The sequence below is a fragment of the Mustela erminea genome, chromosome 7 (assembly GCF_009829155.1).
Source record: "Mustela erminea isolate mMusErm1 chromosome 7, mMusErm1.Pri, whole genome shotgun sequence".
Lineage (NCBI taxonomy): Eukaryota > Metazoa > Chordata > Mammalia > Carnivora > Mustelidae > Mustela > Mustela erminea.
The window spans coordinates 13,386,695-13,412,960 of NC_045620.1; the positions used below are offsets into that span (position 1 = coordinate 13,386,695).

Sequence of the window (26,266 nt, forward strand, 5' to 3'; positions counted from 1 at the left end):
GCCAGGCTCCTGGGCATGTTGGTTTGTGACCAGTTGCAGAATGAAGGGGACAGGCTCGGAGCCAGACAGCCGTGGAGTAACCCTTGGTGTCGCCCCATGCACTTCACAGGCGCAGTTTTACCTGTGTTGTGCCATCAGTCATTTACCGTCTGCTTCCCCTTCTTGGGCTGCAAATGCCATGGGGGCAGGGACCACATCTGTCTTGCTCACCTCCATGTTCCCTGCACCCGGTGTGGCGCCTGGTACAACAAGAGGCTCCGTTAACATCTGTTGCAATCACGGCCACATGAGGGGACCAGTCTGTGCCCCCCGGAGCTCTCGGCTCCACAGGCAGACCCCGAGGGCAGCTTTCTATGCCCTCAGTTCTGTAGCAAGAAGAGAAGGAGGTGGAGTGTCTCCAAAAGATAAATAATAAAAAAACAATGTTCCAACTCTCAGTGTTTGCGTTTCTACTTCCACTTTTGTGTGTCTCAGAAAAACCAACCATCTCCATCAGCTTGGGTTTTCAAGACAGAATACCAGAATCCAGCTGCTTTAAGCAGCAGACATTTATTTCCTATAGTTCTGGAGTCTGGAGAGTTCAAAATCAGGGTGCTGCCTGGTCTGGTTCCTCATGAGATCCCTCTTCCTGGATTGCAGATGGCCCCCTTCTCACCATGCCCTCACACAGCCTCTCGTTGGGGTGTGCACTCGGGGAGGTGGGGGAGAGACACAGATCTCCCTCTCCCTCTTCCCAGAAGACACCAATCTCCACAGGAAGGCCCCTTCCTTAGGGCTCATCTACCACTAACTGCCTGCCAAAGGCGGCATCTCCAAATACTGTAACAATGCGGGGGTAAGAGCCTCAACAGATGGATTTTAGGGGGACACATTCATTCTCTAACAGCTGTTAACAACCCTCCCCTGGCCCCATCACAAACCAGGAGAGTTGGCTTTTAATGATCTCTCAGAGCTGTACTGCCAGACATGGTGGCCACCGGCCACATTTACAGGTGTTCTCATTAAGATTAAACAAGACAACTTCAGTTCTTCAGCTGTGCGGGCTAATGCTCAACAACCACGAGTGGCTTGTGGCCGCCATGCTGGGCATGAAAGTTCTGGATGCAGAACTTTCCCATCATCACAGGAAGTCTACAAGCCAGCACTGCCTTCATGGATCGTTGTTAACGAAACTCCCTCCTGACCCCCAAATGCATGCCCCATCACCCCAGCGGCTCCCATCTGTCATCTCCAGTGGCATTTGGAGATGGGGTGACTAAGCAAATCTTATTATATGACCAGAAGAAAAGACTACCCATTTAAATCCTATACGCCCTAAACCTAAAAGACTTGGGCGCAAGCAGGAGGCAGTGAGTCGGCCGACGCTGGTGAAGGTGACGAGAAGGTGACTGCCAGGGTGGCGATGCCACATGGCCCCAGAGTGCTGAGAGGTATCGGGAAACCTCACCCACTTTGTCATGTGCAGAAAAGTTGCTGATTCACACCAGGAAACCTGACCTTGGGCCAGGAACCCGCGGGATGCCAAGCCTGGCTTCTGTCTGGACTGACAGAGTGAGACCAGGCGGACTTGGTCTGCTCAAGACTGGCTGGGCTGGAAGAGCCTAATGCAGCTGGTTGCTGCCAAGAAGACATGGGGAAATCACCCCGTTTCATTGGGGGGGAGGCCACAGGGCTCCTGGTTCAGCTGTAAGGGTTAGGAGTTAATTGGACGCTTAGGGATTTGGAGCCAGGGTCCCCAGCAAGAAAGCAAAGAACCCAGGACAGCTAAGACGAAACCGCACCAGCACCTTGCTTTATAGCTTAGACAAGACCACAAGAGCAATCCGTCTAGCAGCCTCTGCAGGGGTGACTTTTGCTAAACATCCTGAAATAACACAACCATAAAACATTGGTCACTATCACAAGTTGAGCAGTTAGTCTCCAAATGTCAGCCCCAAAGGCCAGCAACATGTGAACAATAACCTGATAGGGAGACAGGTGCATGATCAAAGCTCTGATGGGCACAGCTAAGCAGCCAATCCACAGGGGACCCACACGCAGAATGCTTAAGATAGTTCCTTGAAAGAGCTTATAAAAACCTCTAGATTCGAATGCCAAAATGGCAACCCTCTCAGGTCCCCTCTGTCTCTGGGAGCCTTGTACTATCGCTCTCTAAGCTTTTCTTGGCTGCTCTGCACTCTTGGTCTGGTCTACCTCCTCATTCTTCGAAGCAGCATGACCAAGAACCTTAGAGACTAAGGGAACAAAAATCCTATAAAATAACCATGCCCTTCACTTGATTCCCCTGGGACATGCCTCAATGATAAAACAGGACAGAGGTGGGGAGTTTCAAGAAGGGGGTGATTTTTCTGGATCCCCAAGTCACCACCTGGCTGGTAATTTTCTCCATGGACCTCTGGTATCAAGACCTGTGGTTCAGTTAAGAATATACGGAACCAGATTTTAAGATGGAATCATGAAGACCAGCCTTATACACGGTTGTCTGCTTCCCGAGGTATTTTATTTAATTAATTAATTTATTTAAAAAGATTTTACTCATTCATTTGATAGAGACACAGTGAGAGAGGGAACATGAGCAGAGGGACTGGCAGAGGGAGAAGCAGGCTTCCCTCGGAGCAGGGAACCGGACATGAGGCTCGATCCCAGGATCCTGGGATCATGACCCCAGCCGAAGGCCGACACCCAATGACTGAGCCACCCAGGCGCACAAGGTATTTTAAAGAGAGTGTTTAAATCAGTTTGCCAATACTGAAAAAGAATGAGATCTCACTGTATAATACAAATTTGGGGATTATCCTGAACTATGGAAAGACTTAGCCTCCCGAGGGCCCATTCTAGTGTGGCTGCAATGGGCTAAAGCCCCAGCGGGCGTGTAGTGTCCCTGTGCCACAGGTCCCACCGCTCCCGGTAACATGACACCTGCCTCACTTCTCATTGAGAAGAATCCCATTCTAGAGCAGGTTCAATCCACAGAACTGTAGAATCATTCTGAAAAGAGTAACAACTTGTGTGCAATATGGGATGCAAATGTTTCCTTTCCGTCTGCCATTTGTCTTTTGTTTAGTTTGTTTTTATTGTTTTGACTTTACTTCTGGTGTTCTCTGCCATGTGCCCCCCTCCCGTGCAACCAATCTGTAGTTAAACTTGCTGTCTTTTTGTTGATGGCTTTGCGTCTCTGAGTCACGGTTAGAAAATACTTTTCTATTCTAGGGTTATACAAATTTTGCTTATTCTCATCCTAGACCTTTTATGATTTTACTTTTGACATTTAAACTGCTGATGCAGCAGGGGAGGGGGTGAGGGATGGCCCAGATGTGTGAAGGGGATTAAGGAGGGCACTTGCTATGATGAGCTCTGGGTGTTATAGGAAAATGATGAATCACTAAATTCTACTCCTGAAACCTGTATGACACTATATGTTAACTAACTAGAATTTAAATAAAAATTTGAAGAAAAAAAATTAACTGTTGACCCATTTGAATTTCCTTCCTGGTGTATAGTAAAAAGAATGGATTTTTTTCCTTTCCAGATGGCTAATGAGTTGTTCCAACACTATTCATTGACTATTCCATCTTCTCCCACTGACAGAAGCCATCTGTCACATGTACATAATTTCTGGATATGTTTTGTCTCTTTCTGGGTGTCATGCTCTCCAATATTGGTCAATCAGTCTATGTACCCAAACCAAGCCATTTGGGTTATTGAAGATTTATAATATGCTGAAATGTTGGTATGCCTACCATTTCATCTCTCTTTTCCAAAATGTTTCAAATCTTATCTTCTAGTTCTCAGAAAAGTAACCACAAATTGGCTAAAGATCTGAAAAGATGCTTAATCTCATAAAACACACAAATCAGTGTTATGATGAGAAACTGTTTTCATGCATACGATTGGAAAAAACATGTAATAACTAGACCATACTAGTTTGGCCAGATAGGTACTCTTGGATACTGCAGCTGGGAGTTTAAACTGGTAGAATCACTATGGAGAGTAACTTGGAGATATCTCCCCAATTTAAATATAGACTTTCCCTTCCACCCAGAATTCCACCTCTGCAAATCCTGCCCTTCAGATGTACTTGCAGAAAAACAAAAATGATACACATTCAGGGTTATTCAGAGCCATGTCGGTGGTTATTGGAAACACCCAATGAGGAACTGATTAAATCACTTATAGAGCATCTCTCAGTGGAATAACAGGCTTCTGAAAATAGAGGAGGCTCTTTCTAGACCCTGACTTGGAAAGTTCTTCAGTATATTGCTGAATGAAGAAAGCAAAGTGCAGAAGATCGTGTATGGACATTGCCTATAATAATAAGAATATATACAAGTGTTACCGTCAGAATGTGATAAATTTCTTCCTGAATGGCCATGGGTTGTGCAAAACTGTTCACTGAAATAATAGGGCTTATGGAAGAGAGTAGGGTCAGGCAGACTTCTCAAAAGCAATGCAATTTTGTAAACAAAGTATTGACAAAAGCCATAATAATCTCAACAAAAAAGAGTAATACATAGAGAAGTGGTCCATTAGAGGACTCATCTTTAAAAAGGAAGAGGAAGTATCTTGGTGGAAGGGTGTATAAGGACAGTGGAGGTACTGAATTATGGAAACCAGGGCAAAATGCACCAAATATTGGGGAAATTGTAAAACGAATTCTTCAACACTAGAGCATGTGGCCAAACTGAGGCCAGAGGAAGAACACAGGGCACCAGGGACAGAACTGTATTCCTCCAAGGCTTGCAGCCTTTACCCGTGTTATGTATTTTGCATTCAGCTGCTGTTACCATATGTGCTGGGAAGAAGTGCAAATAAACCAACACAGCTGTACTTCCACTTCTGGCCAAGACTGAGTCATGGGGACTGGACTTATCCTCCCATGTGAAATAGTTTAAAAACTAGATACCCAAGATATGGAGCACAGACAGTGAAAGATAGCAATCCTTGAGAGCAGGAAAATGAGGGGTGAGTCATAGGATTGCCTCAGTGTCACGGGTACCAGGAAGGACCACCTAGATGGCACCCAGTCATCTCTCTAAGTTGAACAGACAGAGCTGCAAGGCCAGGGGAGACAAAATAACAGAGAGAATTCACAGAGTGAGTACTAGAAGACAGAACTGCACTGCAAGAGTGTTCTGGACATTTGTGGATATTTCCCCTCTGGTGTCCACCCATGTCCCGATGAGCCTGGAAGGAAATTACCAAGACTAGAGGAGAACCAGTTGAAAAAATTAGAAGAAACAGTCCTCAGAGCTCACAACAGAGCTGAAAATAGTTCTTACTCCTGCCAGCCAGAGTGGAAAAATCTCATAATTCATGGGGCATTGGGTAGAACATTCAGAAAGCCTTCCTCAGTAGTGGGAAAATTTTGTTAGGTCCAGATAGCCCTAGACCAAATGCTGCTCTGTTCTACCGAACAAGGCTGAAAGCAAGACTGGAGAGGAACAAATTATTTCCATGCACCTTTACTGCATCCTAGAATAGAGCTCAAGAATATTCGTAGAAATATAAAAATGTCTAGCACCCAACAAGGTAAAATTCTCAATGCCTGGCATACAATCAAAACTTATGCATGCAAAGGCAACATGAAATATGACCTATAACAAGGAGAAAATCAATGAAAAATAACCCAGAAATGATACAGATGACAAAACTAGCCAACAAACACGACAAAACTAGCCAACAAACACATTAAGACAGTTACTATAACTGTACTCAGTTTGTTCAAGAAGCCACAAGAGAGACTGGACATGCTCAATAGAGGCATGAAAGATAAGAAAACAAAAAACAAAACCACAGATCAAATTCCTGAAGATGAAAAAACGCCCTGAGTGCAATTCACAGCAGATCAGATACTATAGAAGAAAGTTTAGTGAACTTGAAGACATGGTGGGGAGGAAATATTTAAAGAAATAATGGCCAGAATGTTTCCAAATTTGATAAAAACACTCACAGATTAAGAAGCTCAATGAAGGGGTGCCTGGGTGGCTCAATGGTTTAAGCCTCTGCCTTCAGCTCAGGTCGTGATCTCAGAGTCCTGGGATCAAGCCCACATCAGGCTTTCTGCCCAGCAGGGAGCCTGCTTCCCTCTCTTTCTCTGCCTGCCTCTCTGCCTACTTGTGATCTCTCTCCCTGTCAAATAAATAAATAAAATCTTAAAAAAAAAAAGAAGCTCAATGAATCCAAAGTACTAGAATCATGAGGAAAATGACACCAAGGCATCAAAAATGAAATTGCTTAAAAACAGTGATAAGGAGAAAATCTGAAAAGCAGATGAACCCATGCAATTTCAGAGTTATTATTTGAAAACAGAGCTGACATCATTTCCTTATTTATGAACCACATATGAGCTAATTCTTGTCATAGAAACATGTGATCTAACTGACTATGTTCATGTTTGCCTACACTTGCAAAAAAAAAAAAAAACCAATTCTGGATGGGTTCATAAGAACCTAGTGTAAATGGTTAACCACTGGGGCTTTGGAAACTGAGTGGATGTAGGACAAGGGTGGCAGAAAGAGTTCTATAGATACTTAAACTAGGTAAACACATAAACTGTTCAAAAAATAATATAAAGGAAGAATAGTTTTAAATGTATCTCTTTTCCCCTTATTACAAAAGAAAATATATTGGTGGTGGGGGGGAACCGAGACTGATGGCTAATGGGCATGGGGTTTCATTCTGGGATTATGAAAAAATAATTCATAAGAAACGTATATTTGATCATTCAGATGACCAAAATATAATTCTCAGTTATATGGGGTCTTCATCCAATTCTGAAAACATTTCAGAGCCATTAAGGTGAAACAGGTGTCTTGTTATTAATGGAAGTGACATTTGGACCTACGCAAGGGTGGGAGCTGGTCACCAGGAGGACCACCCATGTGATTAAAGGGCTGGAGTTTTTGGTCCCACTCCTTGACCTCTGGGGAGCAGAGGGGTCTGGAGGCTGGATTAGCCAAGGCTCATGACTTAGCTAATCCTTACTATATAATGAAGCCTCCATAAATACCCAAGAGAGCAGATTTTTCGTTTTTGTCAGGGTGTTTCCATGCCTGGGGAACCAGAATGCCCCCATGGGCCACAGAGCCAGGCCCAGAGCTCCATGAGGACAGAAGCTCCTTCATTTGGGACTTTGCCCTATGTATCTCTTTGTCTGACTACTGATTCATATCTTTTAATAAACTGGTAAACATGTTTCCCTGAATTCTGAGAGCCTCCCCAGCAAATCAATTGAGCCTAAGGAGGGGGTCACTGGAAGCTCCGATCTGTAGCCAGTCCGTCGGAAGGAGAGATAATAGCTAGGGCTTGTGCCTGGCATCTGAAGGGAGGACAAGGTAGTCTTGCAAGACCGAACCCTTAACCTGTGGAATCTGATGCTGCCTCCAGGTAGATAGTGTCAGAATCGAGCTGAATTCTCGAACACCACGTTGGTATCCGAGAATCGCTTGGTGTGTTTGTATGGGACTCTCAAGTTGGATTGGGGCCCAGGAACCCTGAAAGAGGTGTAATGAAAATGTGGAATTAGAGAGTAGGGATGGTTGCCCAACTTTGTGAATATAGGAAAAGCACTGAACTGTATACTTAAAAAGGATGTATTTTGTGATGAGTGAATTATATCTTTGCAGAAACAAACTAAAATACATAAAAAAGAAAATACATGCAGGTTCAACATTTTTTTTTATTTTTAAAAGATTTTATTCATCTATTTGATGGAGAGAGAGAAATAGTGAGAGAGCAAGCATAAGCAGGAAGAGGGACAGAGAGAGAGGGAGAAGCAGGCTACCCACTGAGCAGGGAGCCTGAGGCAAGACTTGATCCCAGGGCCCTGGGATCATCACCCGAGCTGAAGGCAGACGCTCAACCGACTGAGCTCACCCAGGCACCACTCACCACTTTTTTTCTTTAAATTAGAGACTCAGGGGCACCTGGGTAGCCTCAGGGTCCTGGGATCGAGCCCTGCTTCGGGCTCCCTGCTCAGCGGGAAGCCTGCTTCTCCCTCTCCCTCTCCCACTACTTGTGTTTCCCTCTCTCGCTGTGTCTCTCTGTCAAATAAAATCTTTATAAATAAATAAATAAATAAGAGACTCATACAACTTTAACACAGAAGGGGTTCTAAGGACCATCACACCCAAGACTTCCCACTGAGTACGAAGGAGTCATTTGTGGAGAGTCCAGCTCTACCTGAAAAAACTAGCTACCAAATTCCATTCCTCAAGAAAACACAAGGCGTTATCAGACTGCAAAGTATCTGTAAAGTCCTGCAGCAAATACATTTATTTAGCTCTGTGCTGCTCACTATTTACCAAATCTGTCTGATGCAGCCGACCATGAACTTTTCCGACCTCTCAATTTTTTCAGTGAGCATTTGTGAGTACCAGAACAGTAAGATACAGATCTTGAAAGTTCAATGACTTGTCCAAAGTCACGAAGCTTTCTGGTGTCAGAAACCATGCCAGACGTCACAAATCCACCTCCCCCAAACTGGCCCCTGAAGTCTCTGGGTGAGATCGTCGGCTTACAAACTCTTTTGATGGGCTTTTAATTCTTCTACACATCCCCGAATCACATGCTTCCCCTTCTCCTCAGTGGCTCAAGCTGGGTTCTCAGCCTCGGTATTAACAGTATTAATGGTCCCTGGCCTTTGGGAAGTACAAAAGGAGTCCCCATTGAAGAGCTCTCCTACTATGTTAAAGTCCCCCAATAATGCAGATTTCACCAGAAGGGGAGTTAATGCTATTGTGGAAGATTCAAAAGTCTCAGATTTATATTCCTCTTTTCTCTTACCAGGACTACTTAGTAAAACACGGTTCAGGAAATGCAGGTGAACTTGGAAAGAACACAGACCATCAGACTTGCAATTAGGAGAGGGGTACAGTTGTCTCTTGAACACACGAGGACGAGGAGTGTCAACAGTTAAAATTCAGTTAAAATGAAATTAAAATTTCCTGTATGACTTTTGGCTCCCCAAGAACTTTACTACAGAGTATGCTTATCATGATGGGGGAAAAATGATAAAAAGAAAACTACTCATAGTCTACATTGCCTTACCAATAACCAAAATAGTCAATTAACACAGATTTTGTGTGTTATATCTATTACATACTATATTTTTATAATAAAGTAAGCTAAGATATGAAAATGTTATTAAGAAAATCATGAGGAACAGAAAATACATTGATACGACTGTACTTATCGAAAAAAACTTGTATATTAAGTGGACCAGTGCAGTTCAAGCCTGTGTTGCCTAAAGGTCAACTGTAATAACAATTAACATTTGTAGAGCCCTTAGTTTATGCCAGGCACTGCTCTAAATACTTCACATACATTAATTAACTCATTTAATTATCGTCACACTCCATGTGTAAGCACTCCCAGTATCCTATTTTATAGGGGAAGAACCTGAGATACTGAGAAGTAATGGGTTCAATGTCGTAAGCCAGTACATTGCAGAACTGGGAAGTTCACTTAGCCTGACTTTAGGGTTACTGCTTTTAACACCTATGTTATAAAAACAAAACAAAACAAAAAACCAGTAATAATAAATAGAGCACCCAGCCTTTATGGACACCCTCTGATGTGCCCAGGAATCACTCCAATTAGAACTTCTGAGAGGCCCATGAAGTCACCTCTCTTCCTAGGATGCCAGTTCACGGGCGAGGGAACAGACATGGGGAAGTCAAGTGTCTTCCCCAAGTTCATGGAGAGTGTGGGACACAGCGAGGCCTGACTGTAGCCCAGGCCTGGCTCTCAACCCCTCCATGGCCCCAGCAAGTTCTTACAAACACTCTCAAGATACTTTCTTCTTTTCTTTTTAATAGTTGGGGCCAGTTCTGTGAATTGCAGTGTTTCAGCAGGAGAAGAACAACAAAAAAGAAACAACAACAAAAAAATCAAACCCATAAGAAATACATTTCAGTTATAAAAACCCTTGGGTGAACTTAAAAAAAGAAAATAAACAACTGAGCAAAGGCTGAACGAGTGCCGTGAACTTTTCTCTTTTACGTTTGTTGTACATTTGGTGGAGGGGCAGTGTTATCCAAACAGAAAGAGATCTCAAAGCAGGGCCTTGAGGGGGTGAGGACCCCGTAGAAGTTTCTGGAAGTTCATGAGAGTAGGTAGAAGACCGAGGGGGAGGAAGCCCAGTTTATCTAATGCTTGCTCTGTGACCTTACAGAAGCCACTCTGTGGCAGTGCCTCAATTTACTCAACTGTAAAATGAGGCAGTGGTCCCTGCTTGGGTGTTTTTGCTTCTATGAAATTATGATTTTTTTAAATTCCTAGAGAGGAGAAAGACTCATCCAGCTTCTAAACGTGGATCAATTTCACTCTATTCGTGTTTTCACGTCCCCTCTTCATTCCCTTCCCCGTCTGAAAAACTAAGCTCAGCTGAGGTCTTCCATTCCGAAACACACAGAGTAGTTTGAGAGTTTATTTCTCCTCTGGAACAACTTGAAAAAAAAGTTAATAGGAAGCACATGGGCATGGTGTGTGAGCGTTCTGTGTGTTTGTGTTTGAAAAAAAAAAATACTTAAGGAGGAATATGTCAGGCTTGCAAAATGCCTGGGCTGTCTCCCGAGCAGTTTATGGCCATTAGCATTAGACTGAAGGCAGTTAAGTGGGACAGAGTCCAGCTGCTGCCACAGCCCTTCTGGCATCTGGGCCACAAAGATGCTAAGAAAATAACCTGGATTATTCCCATGGTCCAGTGGGAACAGAGCAGGAGATGTTTTTCGATTTGTGAAGGGCTGGCGGGGATTGAGGTGGGGAGGTGGGGTGTAGGCCGGGGCTCATCCATGGAGAATCGTCTTCTAGATGGTTCTGCGGGAGGAGGAAGGGCAGGATGGTGTGGAGGTTGTGTGTCTGGGCTCTAGAGAGCAGCTGCCTGTCTTCAAATCCCACTGCCACAGTGACCTGAGGCATGTTACTTTACCAATTTATGCCTCATCTTCCCCATCTGTAAGATGGGGATAATGACAGAACCTATGTCATAGGGCTATCGGGAGGATTCAGAGGAATAGAGTACTGTGTATACGCAACTTAGGATGCTATGTAGAGTTCTGAAGGAGTCTAGGCAATAGACTAGGAGGAAATAAACTTGGAGGAAACAGCGAAAGCTCCGGAATTCTAGAAACCCAAGTCTGAATCCCAGCTCTGAACACTTATTGGCTGCGTGCGCTTGGGTAAATCTCTTCCCCACTCTGGGCCTTACTTTCATCATGTATAAGACAGATGTGATGGTGCCCTCCACACGGGGCTCCTGTAAGGGCTGGAGAAGAAATAACATATTCTATATGTCCTGGTCTGGGGGGGCAGTTCCTGCTTTGCTTTCCAGTCTCATCCCCCCTACTCCCTGCCCCCAGACTCATGGTTCTCCTTTGGGAGAGCCTCCAGCTGCTCACGTGGCTGGTTCTTTTTTGTCACTCAGGTCTCCGGAACAACCCAGGTGATATCAACCACCACTCCCCTCATCACTTCCCACTGCTCTGCCCTGTCTTTGTCCTTCCCATCTCTATCAAAATCTGTAATTATCTGCTTATTTATCAACTGATTGTCTGTCCCTCTCCATGACGGACTGTTGTTGTTGATGGTTGTGCCTCCCTGGGCCTAAAAGGGTGCAGGCATAGAACTTGTACTCAATATTATACAGTGAAAGAACTGAACAGACTCCTTATCCTACAAGGTCAAAATGGGGGAGGGGACTGTGTTTGCTCTTCAACCTCCGCAACCTTAGAAGTCCTCAGGCAGTAAGTTCTATCTCTATTTGCAGAGCTAGAAAACACTGGCCTGAGGGTGATCCAAATGCCAACTTCAAGTTCAGTGTCTTCACAAGGCTTTATTATTAGGATTGGTGCCATAATTCACTTTCCATTTGAAGATGGCTCCCAGCATTTGTACCCTTCAGTGGGACTCAGAAAGGTCGCTGTGGGGAGCTAGAGGTGACAGCAGAAGCAGAGAAGAGCGTGTATGGGCTTTGGGTGAGGCTGGGGGACAGGATTCCACCAGACCCCTGAGAGGCTCGACATGGTCGCTTGCATTGCCTATGCAGTAAAATCTATACCAGCACCAACACTTTGCCACGAAGATTGTGTAGGATCATCCACACAACGCCATGTGGCACGGGGTACGTGCAGGGTCAATGTTAGCTGATGGTGTCGCCAACCGACTCTGATGCGGCCTTTACGAGGAAGCTATTGCAAGGGCTGGGCATCAATTCTCATCGATTCTCATCAGCCCCTTTCTCTACCCAAACTCCTAAGACCATTTGTTGTTCCTCTGCAGTGTTTTTCCCTGAAAGCCTGCCCTTGATATCCATCTTTACTGTCTCCTTACTTCCTTCAAAAATTTAAAAAGATGAAGTGACAAGACTTGCGAATAGTTTTGTTTTTGTTTTTGTTTTTTTTAAAGAAAAGTACAATCAAAAGTACAATCATTCGTTAGGCCATAGCCTTGTTATCACTCTTTCTTTCTTGCCTATTACTTTTCAGATCCTTGATGGTCATTTTTACCAGCTTTCATGAAAGGAAAAAAAATGCCAGGAGGAGGATCCCCCAAATTACTGCCACCAGCCCTCTACTCCATGCATCAGCCCCAATGTGCTCCCAGGGGGCTCTAAGAAGAGAAGGGGGCCTAGGATGGTCAACGAGCGGAGGTGGGGACAGAAGAATTCAGCAAGCCAGCTGGTTAGGGGATGTGGGGTGGGAGTAACAACACACTGGAGTTTTCTTCCTTAAGGCCACCCTAGGGTGACGCAGAGCACGGAACCTCCTGCCTGGAATTATGGCTTCTTTTCCTGCCTGGAATTATGGCTTCTTTACCTTCCTGCCCCTGACTCCCACCACCTGGCATTTCTCTGAGTCTACGATGCACTTGCCTTTTTCTATCACACTCAAATCAAAGCCAGCTCCTATCCATAGCCCTCAGGACTCTGCATGATTTGGCTCTGTTCTCTCTCTAAGACTATCTCCTTTCCACATCCCCTGACCCTGCTCCAGCCTTGATAGTTTCTGTTCTGTGCCGCAAACATATCAGACCTTTCCCTGCACACAGCTTTTGCATGGGGTGTTCCTTCTGCCGGGAATGATCTTCCTCCAGGTCCACTCAGCACTGACTCTGTCCTACCCTCTGGATCTCTGTCCAATATCATCTCTTCAGAGTCCTCCCTGATGGCTCCCTCCAAAATTACATAACCCACCATTCTTGACCCTTCAACGTCCCATCACTCTCTAGCCAAATACCATATTTGCTTCATGGCACTCAACCTTTTCCAAAAGTAGCTGTTTATTTGTTGCCTTGGTCATTGGCAATCTCTCTCTCCTGCTATGTAACCATGAGGGCAGGTGTCATATCTATTCTGTTCTGTCCACTGCTCTCCTTTAGATACACTCTGGCACATAGTAGGTGCTCAAGAAATCTGGCTAGTAAATGAATGAATGACTGGCTGCCTAACTTAGGCAGTGCCTTAGGGGTGGACAGGAAGGGACCGCAGCGCCACACTGACCGTGCATCTGGTAGGTGTACGGGCTCTGTCCAGTGGGTGGGGTGCTGAAGCTGGAGCCGTAGCTGAGGAATCCACTCTGGCTGGGGGAATGGTTCAAGCTGTCTTCTGTCTTGATGCCTTTAGAAGGAGGAAAAAGAAGCACCAGGAACACATGATTAGGATGCTTTCTTGTCACCTACAGAAGAGCTACTGAGTCAAGACCAGCACACAATTTTATCAGCTTCTAAACCAAAAGCTGCAAACTAGTAGCTTGTCAGGCAAAGTTAGCCTATAGATGTATTTTGCATGACCCTGTGTATTTTTTAAGGAAAATCTGAAATGAGCTCCTCTTGTTTAAAAATCAGGAGATTTCACCAAAAAATTTGGACTTAGGGCTTCAGCTGAGCAATAAGATGGTCTAGCTATACCGTGCCTCCATTCCCATGGGACAGCAGACCATCCGGGTAGATTCCCCAGGGCACCATAAATACTGCACTGTCTCTGAGACATTAAAACATTAATGCTGGTTTTAAGGTGTTATTTTTTTGTTGCAGTTGCACTTTTTTTTTTTTTTTTTTTTTACATCCTAGGACATTGTCAAAAGTAAGGAAAGGAAAGGCAAGTCAAGAGGGGCTCGCATTTTGCACATAGAGTCAGCTTCATTCTTCCTGCCTGGCTCTGAGGGTAAGGTGTTTTCAACCTCGTACCTACAGAGTAGCACCATGTATGGTTAATATCCAGCAGGATTTGAAGCAATGTGTCAAATGAATGATCCTTCCTCTGTAAAGATGCTGCCACTTAACACACTTTCCACTCTTACTGAGTGGGGAACCTGTTTCTCCAAAGGCCACAGTTAAAAATGTGCCTCCTCCCCAGCCAAAGTCAGACATGTTTCCCCAAAGTACAGCACTCATTCCATAAGCAACAGGCTAGAAAAGGGACTGTATTGAGAGAGGGGGCCTGATCTATCATCAGTAGTCCACACATGGTATCTTTATTGAAAATGTAATAAACTGTTTATCTTACAGGTGTTAAATAGTGTCTTTTTAAAAAAAGATTTTATTTATTTATTTGACAGATAGAGATCACAAGTAGGCAGAGAGGCAGGCAGAGAGGCAGGCAGAGAAGCGGGGGAGGCAGGCTCCCTGCCGAGCAGAGAGCCCGATGTGGGGCTCGATCCCAGGACCCTGGGATCACGACCCGAGCTGAAGGCAGAGGCTTTAACCCACTGAGCCACCCAGGGGCCCCTAAATAGTGTCTTAATACTGTTTATATCTCTTTAAAGGACGTTTCTAGTTCTGGGGCCAGTTTGGTAACTACGGTTCCTTCCTTTTCCCCCATTCAGTCTTGTGGACAAAGACAACGCTTCTAAGTCATGGGGGATCAAAGGAAAGAAGGAGGAAAGTCCCTGCTTTCTACCCCCAGAAACTTTTCTGGAAGAAAAGCCCACCCTTGCATTTTAGAGACAGCACTGAGGCTGGCCCACTGTTCTCTCTTGAGCAACACAGGAAGATGTCAAAAGATTCTGTGAGACAGACATGGGGAAGTCTATTGTATGCTCAGAGTACTGAGTTCTTGAGTTTGGTTCCTGAGTTTCCAATGTCACCCATCATCCAATTCCAGAAGATTCACTTCCTGTCTGGGCAGACTCCTGCTTCTTTGTTAAGAAATTCAGATGTACCCAGGTAGATTGAAAAACACAATCAAAGTATTTTGCAGCTTCTCTTGTCAACAGGTAGAGTCTATGTTCACACTCCTAGAATCTCCCCTGGTCTTATGACTTGTTTTGACTGGTAGCAGTGGCTGAGTGATGGGAGTTTTGGAGACTAGGTGTCAAGCAGCTTTGAAATTTCTACCTCTGCTCCTCTGGAAACCTGAGACCAGCATGCGGTGAACAAGCATAGGATGAAAGCCCAGGTTAAGAGGCCCAGCCATGCCAGCTAACTTGCCAGTCAAATACAGCTGCATGAGGGAGACCAGGGGAGACCTGCAGAACGCCTACCCAGTCAACCCAAAGAAGCACCAGAAATAATATATCAGGGTGTTGTTTTAAGTGATTAAGTTTTGGGTGTAACAGATAAATGAGCTGTGGTCTAGTTAAATAGTGGACTATTATACAGCAATGAAAATTAACTACAGCAGCATGCATGAACAGGGATAAATGTCACAAACATAGGTTGGGTGGAAAAAGCAAGTATCGGAAGAATGGATACTAGGGACGCCTGGGTGGCTCAGTCGGTTGAGCGTCTGACTCTTGATTTCAGCTCAGGCCATGATCTCAGGGCTGTGAGATTGAACCCCATGTCAGGCTCTGTGCTGGGCTGAGTATCCCAAACATTCTTTCTCTCTTTCTCCCTCTGCCCTTCCTACCCCTCACCCCCGGCTGGATACCAGAGGAAACAATGTATATGAAGTTGTAAAACATGCAAAATAATACTCCACATAAGCCCACGCCAAATGTGACCTGCTACCTGTTTTTGTAAATAAAGTTTTATTGAAACAGACACATATATTCATTTATGTACTATGATGCTTCTGCAGTTCAGCGGAACAGTTGAGTGGTTGTGATAGACTGTGTATGACCTGCGGAACTAAAAATATTTACCGTCAGGCTCTTCACAGAAAAATTTTGCTGACCTCTGTTTTACGTAAAGAAATGCAGACGAATGATAAATATCAAATCCAGGATATCCACCGACCAGCTGGATATCTCTGAGTAGTAAAACAAATAAAACTTTTGTTTTTTACTTCTTAAGTAGTAAAACAAATAAAACTTTTGTTTTTTACTTCTTAAGCTGGATGGTCAGCTCATGGGCGTTTGTGCTATTACACTTTATGCTTTTACAGATGTCTTAAATGTTGCGTAATAAACTGAGGAAAACCATACTGAATACCCCTCACCTCCTTCCCTCTGGTTTGCTCAAATGTGTTATTTCCTTGACGCTTTTTCAACAAAAGTAAATAATGCTATTTTCCAAGCAGCAATGAAAAAAGTTTCCTAACAAGATTCAACAAGGTTTGTCCAGACAATAAGCAAACACTGCTTGCTCAGGCACAGGTGCACGTGAAGGAAAACGGCTTTTCATCTTCCCTGTCATTATTCAGTGACTTGAACGTTCCAGGTGTGTGTGGCAGCTTGGGCCCTACAGCACTGACTGAGCTTTTCCCCTGGGCGGGCCCTGTGAGCTAAGCTCTTCATGTAGATCAAGGGCTGACAGATTAGGGTCTGCGGACCAAATCTGACTCACTTCCTGTTTGTGTAAATAAAGTTTTATTGGAACACAGACACACCCATTTGTTTACATATTGCCGGGCTGCTTTCACACTACGGTAGTAGAGCCGAATAGCCCTACAGTCCTCAAAGCCAGAAGTAACCCTCAGGACCTTTGCAGAAAATGGTAGCTGACCTTTGATATAGATAATCTAATTTAATCTTCACAAAAACTGTGAGGAGGCCAGACTTGGTATCCCTCCCACTGCATGAATGAGGAGACAGAGGTGGCTTGCCCAGTGTGTCAGGACCAGCAAGTGGCAGAGGTGGCATGTGAGGCCAGGACACGTGCTCTTACCACCTGCCACGCTTTTTCTGGGAATAGGGCTACTTTTCTCCTTAACAACGAAAAATAATACAGCTTCATTTTCCCTGGCTCTCAGCCAGGTGGGGTAACTTAGTGTGATTTTATCACAAGTCTTCCAGCACAGGAGGGACAGAAAGTGGGAAACAGTGCCCACACCTGTTGGCAGAGGTCTGTCATTGGTAATCCCATTGGTAATCCCGTAGGTAATCCCCCAGCATTAACAGGCAGTGACTCGGGCAACAGAGCTTGGTGGTGAAGAGTTTGGACTCCGGGGCCAGGCTGCTTGGGTTTAATGCCACTGACCAGCTGGACGACTCTGGGCAATTTATGTGCCCTCTCTGGTAAGGACACAGAGCACTGAGGGCCTCAGGGGGGCAGCAGCTCCCTGCTGGTGACTGTTACCAATGCCAGGCCTGTTGCTCCCCCAGGACACATCACTCCCACGTCTAGAATTGCTCCTGTGTCTGCCTTGCCCCAAGCCTCCACCATTACCCCGTCTATCTGCTTCCTCAGTCTCCACTAGCCTGCCTGCTTCCCTCCGATCTAGGCTCCCTACAGTGGCCAAACTGATCTTGGAAAAACCCAGATTGTAGAATATAGCCCTCAGCTTATAAACCCATCAGTGAGTTCCCGTTTCACTTGGAATAAAAATCCCAAATCCTCCCCCGGCCTCCAGGGCTCTGCCCACCTCTCCCACCTCATCTCCCACTGTGCTTTCGCTACTGGGCTTCTTGGACTCGCCAAATTCCTCCCCATCTCAGGGGCCTTCCCACAGGCGGTCCCCCTGCCTGGATGCAGTCTCAGTTCTTAGCTGAATCAGCTCCTTGTCTAAAAGCCCTCCCTGATGTTGGATCCGAGATGAAGTCTTCCTTCTTCTGTTCTTTCTCATGACCTACTTCTCTTCCTTCTGTCACACAATCATAGTTTGAACCACACAGAGATTTTTAAGTCTTTAATTTTTTTTTTTTTTCTCCCTTTAGGCTGGGGGTTGCAAACTCAAATGTCTTCAGAGGACCGGCAGATAATTCAAATGAGTCATGTGGGCTGGGTGGGGAGCATGACGAATTTAGGCTAATGGGCTCAGCCCTACTCAGAGGCACCTATTCCCAACACAAAAACTGCCGGGTCAGTGCTGTTGGATCGTCACTCTTTTTAAAGACATTAGAAATACAATTTTTTATGTTAGCATTTCACATTTAAAAATTGGCAATTAGTTCTTAAAATGTCAAGTGTATTTTATAGGTTAAGTCTATTTTATAGCTCCCCACATTACCCACTGGCTTTCACTTTTCAGCCTCTGTTCCAGACTATGAGCTCCAGGGAGGGCCCAGCTCTGCTTTCTTGACCTCTACTGGCTGGCACATGACCCAGAATCATGAAGGAATGAATAAAAGAACACACGGAGAGCAGAGGTAGAGAGGGAGAAGAGGGCATGGGAAAAATACAAGATTGGGTCTCTGCACTCAAGCCATACCATCTGGTTCGGAAGGTGACATGAGATATTAATGTTGACAGTTGAGGACACTGAGGACTGGGGAGATCAGAGGCAGGTGGTCCTGGAAGCTAGGTGTCCTGCCAACCAACCCTACATTCTGTCTACTAGACACCTGTGGTTTCTACCTACACCCCCTTCCTCAAATTCAGATCGGTTCTCTTTCTTGGGTGAGCTTGCCCTGACTCCTGGTTCCATAAGTGGATATGTAGCCCAATGTGGCCATCCAGAGCATTCCATCTGCCCCAGTGTCTGGGTCAGAGATGGCTGTGGGAGCCCAGTCAAAGGAATCCTTGGGATGGTGCAGGAAGTCCCAGATAAGAGGAGCTCTCTTTTGGGGGGAAGTTACAACTTGGCACTGTTGAGGCTGTCTTCAGCACCTCAGTGGAAAGGCCTGAGACTGATGCTAACCTTCCAAAGCGAAGCAGAGAAACTGAAGCCTCATATTATCACTTGAGTATCTGAATTTAGCACTGCCTAAAGCTAGTACCTTAGATTGTTCAGTTATGTTTGCAATAAACACCCTTATTTCCTTACACTAATTAACACTGAGTTTTTCTCATTTGCTACCAAAAGAGCTTTTGGTTGATCCATCAGTTATGACGGCTTCGAAAGACTAGCATGAGTAACGGCCAGAGCCTGTGTGATAGTTAATTGGATGTGTCACCATCACTGGGCCCCAAGGTGCTCAGACATTTGGTCAAACATTATTCTGGGTGTATCTGTGTGAGAGTTCTCTGAAGGAGATTTACATTTGAATCTGTAGACTGAATAAAGCCGACTGCCCTCCCTAAGGTGGGTGGGCCTCATCTCATCAGTTGAAGACCTGAATAGAACAAAAGGCTGAGTAAGAGGGGACTCCTGCCTGAGTGCTTGAGCTGGGACATGGGTCTTTTCCTGCCTTCAGACTGGAGTCTTCCTCAGTCTTCCTTTGTCTTCCTGGCATCCATTGACTTTCCTTTGAGAGAACCATCTCTCCCTCAGATACAATCCACAGACTTCAACCTCCTTATTTCTCATACTTTCACTTCCTTGCCCAGACTGAAGCATTGCCATGTGACCCAACGGGCCAACGAGGGCCCCCTAGGGATTCTGGTTGGACTACCGGGAATTAAATTTCTATTTTCCCTAAGCCAGACAGTGTTGAGTTTCTTAGTCTTGCAATCAAAAGAGGCCTCGATATAGTTTGTTGAACTAGAACCACATTTAAATGTGTCTGTCCTTTCCCTCTATTTCCAATCCAAACCTAGGCTAGCTGCATCTGCCATTTTGCATTTAACTGAGGCAACAGGACAAAAGAAAGACCATGATATCGGGGACCACAGCAGGAAAGCCAGGGCTTAGTCGGGTACTCACTGTAAGAAGGGATTCCGTAGGCTTGTGCTGGGGGTGGATAGGTGGTATAGGGGGCAGCCTGCTGGATCCCCGCACTGTACTGTGTCTGGCCGTAGGCTGCCATGGCCGTGGCGGGCTGGCTGGGCAGGACGTGTGGGCAAGGTCTGCAGGGAAAGAGACAGGATTAAATCTCCAATCCTAGCCCAGCATCCCCTCCCCCCTTATTTTCCTTTGGGTGTTGATTCTTTCCAGGGCAGAGACAACTTACGTGTTCATCAGATCCCATTTCATTGTTCCCTTCCTGGGCACCAGGAAGATTTTTTTTTATTATAATTTTTTATTTTTTTATTAACATATAATGTATTATCTGTCGCAGGGGTGCAGGTCTGTGAATCACCAGGTTTACACCCTTCACAGCACTCACCATAGTCCCTACCTTCCCCAATGTCCATAACCCACCACCCACTCCCTGCCCACCAGGAAGATTTTATTTCTTGTCTGCCTTGAGTCAGATCCACCATGGGACTGGATTCCTTCCTATAGAATGTAGAAACCTCTCCCAGTTCTGGCTAATAAGACCATCCCCTGCGACCCTCCTGTCCTCTCTCCTCTTTTGGCAACAACTGTCAAGATTGAGGGGACCGAGCTCTAGTATGGATTATCTCCCAGATCCTGCATCAGCACCTAGAGGACAGCTGCCTTGGGGAGTTTCTTCCAGTCCACACGGAACTTTCGGTGAGCCACAAACAAGCCTTTGTTGTGTGATGTCACTGGTCTACACCACTAATGACCGCAGCCTCTCTGTCCTATCTTATCTACCCTAACTTAGACACCTTCCCAGCTGATGCCCTGCTCTTAGCCAAGGGGTGGGCTCAAGATGGAAGAGCATCCAATCATGTTCTGTCCTGGGAATTTAAATCTTGGGCTGATTGGTTCATTCCAGCAGCTACACTCTGAAGACTCTGTCTTCATTCCTTCCTGTTGCTTGGATCCCAGAAGCTATCCTTTTCTTGGTCTTTCTCAAGGTCTGATTACTCTGCTCTCACGGACACTGCAAGCTATGCTGGATTTTCCAAGAAAGTCCTTTTGGGCGGACATCAGCTGGAGCCTATATTCTGTTACATGCAACCCAAGAACACAATGGGATTCTGCTCTCCCTGGTGAATGACAGGTTCCATGAAGGCCTAGGATTTAAAGGGCCGCTTCCTAAGATATCTGTAATGTAATGAGCACTTCCAGTCACTGTGTTTTTACCACAGGCTCGAATTGTGTCCCATAGGCCTGACACATGCAGTATAGCTCACTAGACGCTCACATCAACTCCCTGGGGTGGGGGCTCTTGTAACTCCCATTTTCGAGAAGAGGAAACCAAAGCAGAGAGACCTGAAGTCACAGCTAGAAAGTCAGAGAATCTAGAATTTAACCTTGGGCTCTGATTCCAGTGTCTCCACTTGTAACTGTGCTGCTTCTCACTGACAGCACTGAGTCTGACCCAGCCCTACAGGTGGCAATGTCAAGTCAAGGTGGGTTGTTCTAGAAGGAAGGGGACAAGATGGTGGCCCAGGAGCCAGAGGCGGTCCTTGGATCCTTGGATATAATTTCTTTGGCTAGTGTAGTTGATTATCTTGAAATTTGAATTCATCACTGGTATTTTCAAACCATGAGGTTTCTCTCTTCCTCTCTCTCTTACACACACATACCTACACAGCAGAGGCTTCAGCAAGCCTAGGTTTGCACTCCTGCGCGACATTATCAATTGATCCGAGCAGCGGCCACTTCTCTATCACATTCATCTGCAACATCTCCTCCAGGGTCCTCCTCCTTTAGTGTTAAAAACAGCTGAAAATTGTGGTACCTATTATGTGCCAGGCACTGTCCTAATTCCTTGCTGTGTATTAACTCATTTAAATCTCATAACAACAGTGACAACCCCTGGCGGTAGTTACTATTCCTATTCCCATTTTACAGATAAGGAAACAGAGGCTTAGAGAGACTAGGGCGGTACTAAGTGTGCACGGCTGATGCAGAGGCCATGCCCCTCACCACTCCATGGGGCCACTCTCTCCCGTGAGCTCCCACACCTGGCGCAAGGGCTGTCTGCACCCGACATCCCGTATCTAGCTGCTCTGCCAGTAGATGGTAGTGAGATCCCCATCTCTGCACTGGCTTCCATTCCGGTTACAACTCTTTGGGTAAAACCTGTTCATTTCCGGACTTCCTCCTCCATAAGAAGCCTCATGGCAGGTGTGAGATGGGTACAAAACTTTACAGAATTACAAAAAGACGTTCCCCTGTCCTTCTTTCTTTCGGACTACTACTGTGATAGACAGTGTGTGTGTGTGGGGGGGGGGGGACTTGTTCCAAAGTGCGTGACTTTATTAACTCAGAGATCCCAGACCTGGTCCTAGAGGGTTTTATCCGCCAGTGTTCCCACTCGGTGCAGTGCCCCAGGATGCGTACCGAGGGTCAGGACTTAGTGCGGAGCACAGAACCTTATCTGACCCTGCTCCCAATTTACACTTGTCCTTGGAACTAGAAGGTGGCAACTCCCAGCCATCGACTCCGGCTTCCCATCAGAAGCTGTTTCCCCCTCGCAGATTAAACTGGGTGAGGCTATAGTGAAAACCTAGAGAAGGAGGAGCAGAACCCCGAGGCCTTGAAGGAAAGTTTAGGTACATCTGACAGACCTCTGTTGCTACTAAGCACCTTCAAAACATCTGCAGGGAACGGAAGGCTGAGGAAGGTGCTCCTTCTAAGCCACTTTTCCAGTGTTGTCAAGGGAGGCGCACGTCCACATCAGGACGAGCTGACCCTCTAGACCGGGGGCACCTTGGCCACCTGGCCGGGAGCACTGCAGGCTTCCCACGCTGCGGGCTGCAGGCTGGCAGCTCCCCGAGGCCTCTCAGGGAGCCGTGGCCATCAGGGAGCTGGCTCTGCCCCATGCACACGGCGCCGCTGGTGGAGCACTGATGCTGCGGGCCCATGGGAGGGGGTCTCTGCTTTACTGCCTGCCTCCTCCCTTGGGTGGGCAACTCCCCGAGGGCAGGGGCCCCGCCTCACCCACCTCCAGGACTGGCATCCCCTGCAGAATGTGGTCCAAACTGAGGGCTGGGTGGGTGTTGGGGCCGGAAGAGAGGAGGAAAGTGGGGGGGTTAGGTGAGAGGCGGGCAGAGAGCGCAGGACAGGGAGGGAGGGGGGAGGTGAGTGAAGAAGGAGAGGAAAGGAAGGAGGAAGGAACAGAGGGCGGGAGTGGGGACAAAGGGAGGGCGGGAAGAGCTGAGAAGGAGTCTGCCCAGGAAAGGAGACGGGAAGAGAAGGAAAGATGCACAAAAAGAGAAGAAGGGAGAAAACCCAACACTCAACACTCTGCTCCAGGCTCCATTCTAAGTCCTTCTGACGTGTTCTAGCCTATTTCATGGGGCAGGCATCGTGATGCTCCCCCTTTTAAGGATGGGGAGACTGAGGCCCATGGAGTCACGTGCTCAAGTGCTGGCGCTGGGATTCCCCTCCGGGGACTCTGGCCCCAGAGCCTTTGCCCGGCAAGGTGGAGAAAGAGAGGGAGGAAGAGGAGCTGGGCCAGGGCGCTCACCTTGTGAAGAGCTGAGACACACTCGGGGAGGCTGATGTGGTGGTGCCTGGAGGAAAAAGAAAAATAGGAAGGGCTTTAGCTGTCAGAGTGATGGCCCACAGAAGCTGTGACTTCAGACGCTGACCTGAGTGAGAAGAAACTCAGAGAACTGCTGCCAGGGACTTTCTCAACCACAAAAGCTTATCCAAGGCACAACATTGGAGCACTCTCCTTCTTGAAAACCCTTTCTGGGTGACTGCTATCTCCAGGCACTAATGGAAGGGCCACATGTGAAGGGTCTAGAGCATCTTGAAACGTCAGAGGAGAACACTCTCCCTTACGTCTTGCATGGACGGGGAACCAAAAAGAACATGCTCGAGCTAGGTCACATAATTAGAGAGCAGCTGGCACCGGACCCAGGTTTCCTGACGCCCAGTCTGGTGCCATTTCCACTTCTCGGTAGAGAGCCGCTCCCTTCCCTGCCTCAAAGGCAACCCAAGAACCTGAGAATAGCAGACGCCAGCTGGTTTGGATTAGCCGACATCCAGTTCCCTTCTTCTGATGACATCACCTTGATGTTCTCCTTCTCCCACACTAGTTTCGGTCCATGGGGTACAGGTGGGGCTGGCCCCAGCACTTAGGGGAAGGCACATCTTGGCTCATCTCCTAGGCTCCAGCTAGCGTGTGGAGCAGAAAGACAGAAGGGGCCTGGGCTCCTCATTCAAGTGTACCCCTGGGCACCATGCATGCGACTGTCAGTGGGAGACAATAATGCAAGAGGGGATGAACAGGTGGTGGAATTAAGCTGGGAGGGAGATTTTCAAGAGGCTAATTATACACATGGACAGTCCACTGGGGACTGCACTCTGTCATCTTTAACAGCGCAACTCAATGTCCTCACAGGGAAGCCCTGGCAAATACCAGAGAACATATCTTCTGATTGTATCAGCCTGCTGATTCATGCTCCCTTGTGTGCCGGGCAGTGCCTATGTCCTGGGGTACGTGGCTGGGGTGTCCCTGTGCTTCTTGAGAAATGCTCCAAGGTCTCCAGAGCTCTAGGGCTCTCTAGCCCCAGAGCCGGAGGCTCAGAACAGCAACTTGCAATTCGAACTCTATAACTCAGCAGCAATGAGACTTCAGGCAGCTTGCCTCAAGTCTCTGGACCTCAGTGTTCCCTCCTATGAAATGGGGAAAAGCTGATCCCATGAGGATGCGTGTGGCTTAAATGCGGAGATGATGATGACGTCTGTCATTTACTCAGTGTCTATTACGTGCCAAGCTCTAAGTCTGTTACCTGGATTAGTTATTGTTAATCCTCATAATCACATACCTCCGTGTTACAGATGAAGAACACAGAGAGTTTAACTCACCCAAGGCCATGGAGGTCAGAAGGGGTGGATCTGTGATCTGAACTCAGGTGGTCTGGCCCCAGGACGCTGCAGCCCACACTGGCTCTCATCCTAAGGACAGTGACCAGTGTCCACGTAGGAGCTCGCTTCATGCCAGGCCCTGCGCTAACTGTTCATATGCGTGACCTCACTCATTCCCCACATCATTGCTACAAGGTAGGTGACGTTACTGTCCCCACTGTACAGATGAAGAAACAGGGGAAGACTAAGGACCCTGCTCAGGCCACATAGCCTGAGGGCACTGAAACTGGGACTTGTATCCCAGGGCCATGTGAGTCCCAAGTCCATTCCCTGAACTACCACCTTGGCTGAGTCAAATTCTGTGGTGGGGTCCTAGACCCCCAGGGTCAAGGGCAGGAGTCCTGAAGCCCATTCAGGGACTAACAGCTAGAGCCAAACAATAAAATAAAATAGACAACAGCAGCACGTATTGCCCAGAGTAAGAAGGGTTTGGGTGAGACTTTTGTTCCAGTTACAGACATGAGAATGTGCTGTGGAATGTGTGTGTGTGCGCACAGGCGTGTGCGTGTGTGTATGCTGAGTGGTGTGCAAAAATACATTTCTTGGGGCACCTGGGTGGCTCAATGGGTTAAAGCTTCTGCCTTCGGGTCATGATCTCAGGGTCCTGGGATCGAGTCCCGCATTGGGCTCTCTGCTCGATAGGGAGCCTGCTCCCCCTTCTCTTTTTGCCTACCTCTCTGCCTACTTGTGATCTCTGTCTGTCAAATAAATAAATAAAATATTAAAAAAAATACATTTCTTACTATGTGTTGAGAACAGCTGTGGTCTAATGAAGGGGAAAGTGCTGTAGGTGCTTCCTCAATGCTACTGTCCCTAGTTGGGCTGCGCTGCCCCAGGCAGGACCTCCAGCACCCGTCCTCATCCTCCCCCAGGACTAGAGAATGAACTGCCTCATTCCGAAGCAGCCACAATATCATTATTGGTAAAAGCCCATGATCTCAATGCATTTGGTAATGCATAAGTTACTGAATTAAACATTTTGAATATGTTTTCTTAAATAAATATGTAAATATTCATAAAAATCACATCTTATGGAAACATTCCTATGGGCTTGGATGAACTTGGCGTTCTGTAAATTTGAAGCATGTTTCTGCCCCAGCCTCTGTGCTGTGATTTGCATGTTTGCCTCACTCCAGCTTCCCCTGCTCTGAATTGCTGAGCAACCTGGCTTCCCCACGTGGGCAGGTCTCCCTCTCCTGCTGTGCAAACCTACAATCCTCTCCCCTTCCCGCCCCAGCACACCCCCAGACGACTGTGCAAGTGAGAGACGGGTCTTCAGTGAAAGATGTGCCTTCTACAGGCTGTGGGACTTTTGAACACAGGCTTTTATCTTTTGGGGGCGGGTATCATATTGAACTTTTCATCCCAAGAGAACCGGGCAGGGGA

General features: G+C 46.6%; 1 protein-coding gene across 1 annotated transcript in view; it reads right to left on the reverse strand.

Annotated features, from left to right (window-relative positions):
- The window catches only part of EYA2 (EYA transcriptional coactivator and phosphatase 2), a 189,616-nt gene that overhangs the window by 150,871 nt on the left and 12,479 nt on the right, over nucleotides 1-26,266 (reverse strand). Inside the window, 3 exon segments of the mRNA XM_032350455.1 lie at nucleotides 13,499-13,615; nucleotides 19,904-20,046; nucleotides 23,472-23,517. Coding sequence (XP_032206346.1) covers nucleotides 13,499-13,615; nucleotides 19,904-20,046; nucleotides 23,472-23,517 — 306 coding nt within the window.